General features: G+C 37.1%; 1 protein-coding gene across 1 annotated transcript; it reads left to right on the top strand.

Annotated features, from left to right (window-relative positions):
• Positions 1-1,033: 1,033 nt before the first annotated feature.
• On the top strand, positions 1,034-3,713 carry LOC104953138 (cadherin-1-like; the record flags this gene model as incomplete). The annotated part of the gene is made up of 3 exons (XM_010780066.1): positions 1,034-1,211; positions 2,582-2,737; positions 3,537-3,713. Coding segments are annotated over 3 exons (511 nt in total), but the record flags the coding sequence as incomplete, so codon positions are not given.
• Between the last annotated feature and the right edge of the window lie 400 nt (positions 3,714-4,113).

Here is a 4,113-nt window from a genome sequence, read left to right as displayed (position 1 = left end):
GGGCACAGCACAGTAAAAGATGGAAGAAAGAATTATATACATTCGATTAAGAATAAGAGGATGCTTAGGTAAAGGGAGTCCATGGGAGCTTTGAACACAACTTAAAATCACTTGAAATCTGGTGCTTTCTTTGTGGTCTTGGTCTGTACACATACCGCTGCACAATCTCTAAATGATTTATAGCTTTTTCTTGAGTAAAAAAAATGTTTATGAACATTGCACTAAATGTTATGAACATTGCATTAAATCAGCCTGCTAGCAACAAAGACAGGTATAGTTCTCTCAGTATCTCTTTCAGAGAGAATTGGTTGGACTGTAGCAAATACAATTTCTAAGCTGGTATAAATGTGGCATTCTTTTTGTGTTGATTCAAAATTCTGATCTGGATCTAGATGCATGCTTACACATTTTGTTTGGGGCCTGGCCACGGACTTTTGGTTATTCAACTCGTCTCTGTTTCTCTCTCATTTTTTTAACCTTTCTCTGAATTACAGCATATTATTTGCTTAATGTGCATTGAACCAGTTTATCGATAGGGTTGATGTCATTTGGTCTTAGGGAGGTGAACAGTTGTGTATTTTCAGCATAGCTGTAGAAATAATTGTGTGTTCTGATATTTTCCAGTGCAACATATAGAAAATGAACTGAACACAGGTGCCACTGCCTCAAAACCATAACTTATGCTTTTCCTGATTTCCTTTTCCCCACTCATTCATGCTGTGGCTGATCAACTATATTTATCTGAGCTGTAATCATTAAAGCTCTTCACATCACCTTTATTCTTAATAATTAGCTCCCAATAGTGGTTCATGTTTAAATTCAAACTTCTTAAATGTAGTTGGTGCTATAGCGTTGAAATATATATATTAGCAGCTTTTTATTGGAGCTCTTGTCTTAATTCTAAAGAGGAAAGAAAGATCACTCATAAGACTAAAGTCTTTGGAAAAATGAAGGGATTGAAATCATATTGCCCTTGTTTCACACCTTGTCTTTGCTGTGTGAAGAGTTTGACAATGTTATTTTATATTTGCAGAAAATTAAACATTCAAAAGCAAATTCAATTGGTATGTGTGGTTTCCTTTCAGGTGCTCAGTGCCGAGTCAGGACCGAGAAGGCAAAAGACCCTGAGGAGGAAGAAGAGGGAGTGGATCCTTCCTCCTGCCAAGCTTATGGAAAACACTGACTACCGACACAAGGAATTCATTGTCAAGGTTTGATCCAAATACGATTTCCCACAACTTGCAAACACAGTCATTATAATTTGTCACTGGCAAAGTGCCCAGTTGGATGAGCTTCAATGTTCCAAAAAAAAATAAAAAAACTTGTTTCTGTCACGCCTTTGCCTGCAGTGAGCCAACCTGTTTCAACTGGTTTGAATCCTCAGCTGTGCTGCTGGGTGATTTGGCCTTGGGCTGCAGTAAAGGCTAAAGAGGTGACGTTTTAACAGAACGTTCCCAAGAAAATGCTGAGATAAGAAATAGGGTAGGGAACATAGTGTACCAGTAACATCTGAGTGTATGTATTATTAGAGAAGCCACGCCTGCATTGGTAATTTATGAGTACAAATATGAGTGTACCCCAAGCAAATCTGTTATTAACGTTTATTTGTGTAGAGTGATACATATTTATTGCTATAAATTAGCGCTTGGCAACGATTACCATTTTTTATCGTGATTAATCGCATGATTTTCTTCGATTAATGCGCAAAATTCAATAATGAATTCAAAACCAGTGTATTGCGCACTTTTATTTTAAAAGCACTGCTATAACAAAAGTGCAATAACATTTGGTTTGTAAACACTTTAAACAAATAATATCCTTTTTAACAACAGTGTTCCCTTTACACAGTAGCAGTTGAAATATTTCTTGTAAATCTCAACTTCAACATTAATTAATATAATCAAATATAAATATAAAACCAAAGCTATGTGCCACTGCAAGGGCATTAACATTTTATCTAGTTAAAGAAAAACAAGTTACCCTCAGAGTCCAGTGAGAAGAAGATTCAACTTTGCAGTGATTACAAATAACTCTGGTTCTATCAACTCCGCCGTCTGGAAGAGATTTAAAATGTTTCTGTCCTGCCACTTCTCTTCTGTTTCGGTTCATGTGAGCTCTGCAGCAGTCTTAGGCCCACCCCAAATGCTCTCATTGGTTGAGACGCGTAAAGACGCCCATCCTAAGCCAATACTGATCAACATCCCACCCCTCCTGTGACCCATGGTCTGTCTGTATGTGTATATAATTAAAACAACTTTAATGATCAGCCCTAATTAATTAATTTAACTGTCAAAAAACAAAGTGGCTTAGGTTGAACATCCTGCAACACTAATAGTGGACTGAACTTGGATGTTTTGTTACAGTTTCAATCAACTCACTTTGTATTTTAGATTACATTACACTGGATATGGATGTTATCGTCCTGAATTAAATATTGCAAGATTCTTAATGGAACTCTGGTTTTAAAGCTTGGGTCGCCTTTGCAGACCATTTACATTCACAAAAACCTATATATTACACTACAGGAGAGGGAAACCTGAATAGCAAGTCCATGATTCCTCTGTCTGTGTTTTGTTGTCAGATTCGCTCTGATAAAGACTTAGGTGAGCTGGTGGATTATTATCTCACTGGAGAAGGAGCTGACAAGGAACCCCTCAATCTCTTTGTAGTGGACCGAAAGACGGGGTTTGTACGCATCACTGAATTACTGGACCGGGAGAAACGTCAATTCTACAATGTAAGTCTTTCTTTAAAGTTGTACTGTCCTGAAACCTGATGAAGACTGGTGGGAGAATAAAGCTCACGTTCCTTCAGTCACAGAGCTTTACTGAATGTCATTAGCCTACCCTTGTGCATACAGTATATTGTTTTGGACTTTTGTTTCAGATCAGATCAAAAGGGGTTTATTGTCATTATACTTGATATACTATAGATGACATTTGGTAGGCTTATCTCTATGCATTTGAAAAGAAAAAATAATAAATGTAAGCAGGGATTACAACAGTGATTAAAAACCGTTATAGCAGCAAAGAGAATACAAATAAAGAAGGCACTAGTAACGCCCAAATATTTCAGATGATTGTCAACGTCTTGTGCAAGCAGATTTGTAATATTAACGAAGCTTCAAATAAATGTAGTAATGAACCTGTATGTAAAGTTTAAACAAGGAGTTTACCTGGCATAAATTCCCACAGACCTTAAGAAACGCATTTGTGACAACCAAGCGTCATAGGGACGAAATATGCTTCCACATAAAAGTTTAGTTTAATAGGTACGTATATTAAGAGACCAGGCTTGGCACATGCACAAAACAGCAGTGATAAGAAAGTGCAGATGTGACAGCTGTGACATCCACAGTCAGGCAATAGATGAAAGTCAATTTACTTTCTTCTAAACAAACCTGCTCAGAAATGCTGCGAGAAGACGCAGGATGCTCCGAAAAAAATCTAGTGAAGCAACATTGAATTGAGGTTTGGGTGTCTGTATTCTATCTTCAAAGATCAATAGTAAAGTGTTTCTTGATGTAACTCATGCAGCTAACAGGGATCGCAAGGTTCAAAGACGGGAAGAAAGCAGAGGATGATGTCCCACTGACAGTCACAGTTCTGGACCAGAATGACAACGCTCCTTATTTTGAGCTGCAAATGGGCAACATCACAGAGGAAAGCAAACCAGGTAGAGTCACATTTTTGAACACATATCAGCCTGCTGCTGTGAGAGAATGATGGAAACAGTCAGAACTCAGAAATATGTTAAATCAGTAAAGCAACATTAAAAATAACAAAAGTCCTTTATTTAAAATAATAAAGGATGACAATATAAATGCACTAAAAGTGCTAAAAGTAAAAGTACTTATTTTTCACAATAGCCCATACCTACAGTAACAAAACTCAACGGAAACGGGGAAACTAAAAAGTGATGCTGGGATCGAAAGCACTTGATGATCAGGGATTATAAATTCGGCCATAAAATGTAAATTTTATCGGCATATTTTAACATGTGATGTAATGGCATGATTCCATCCGATAATATTGCAGATCTGCTGTAAGCTAGCTAACGTAGCTAACCTAGCCATATATTATGAATATACTGACAAAGTACACAATTAGGAAA

This window comes from Notothenia coriiceps, unplaced genomic scaffold, assembly GCF_000735185.1.
Source record: "Notothenia coriiceps isolate Sejong01 unplaced genomic scaffold, NC01 NC01_scaffold00021158, whole genome shotgun sequence".
In the NCBI taxonomy this organism is placed as follows: Eukaryota; Metazoa; Chordata; class Actinopteri; order Perciformes; family Nototheniidae; genus Notothenia; species Notothenia coriiceps.
This window is presented reverse-complemented; position numbering and strand designations above follow the sequence as displayed.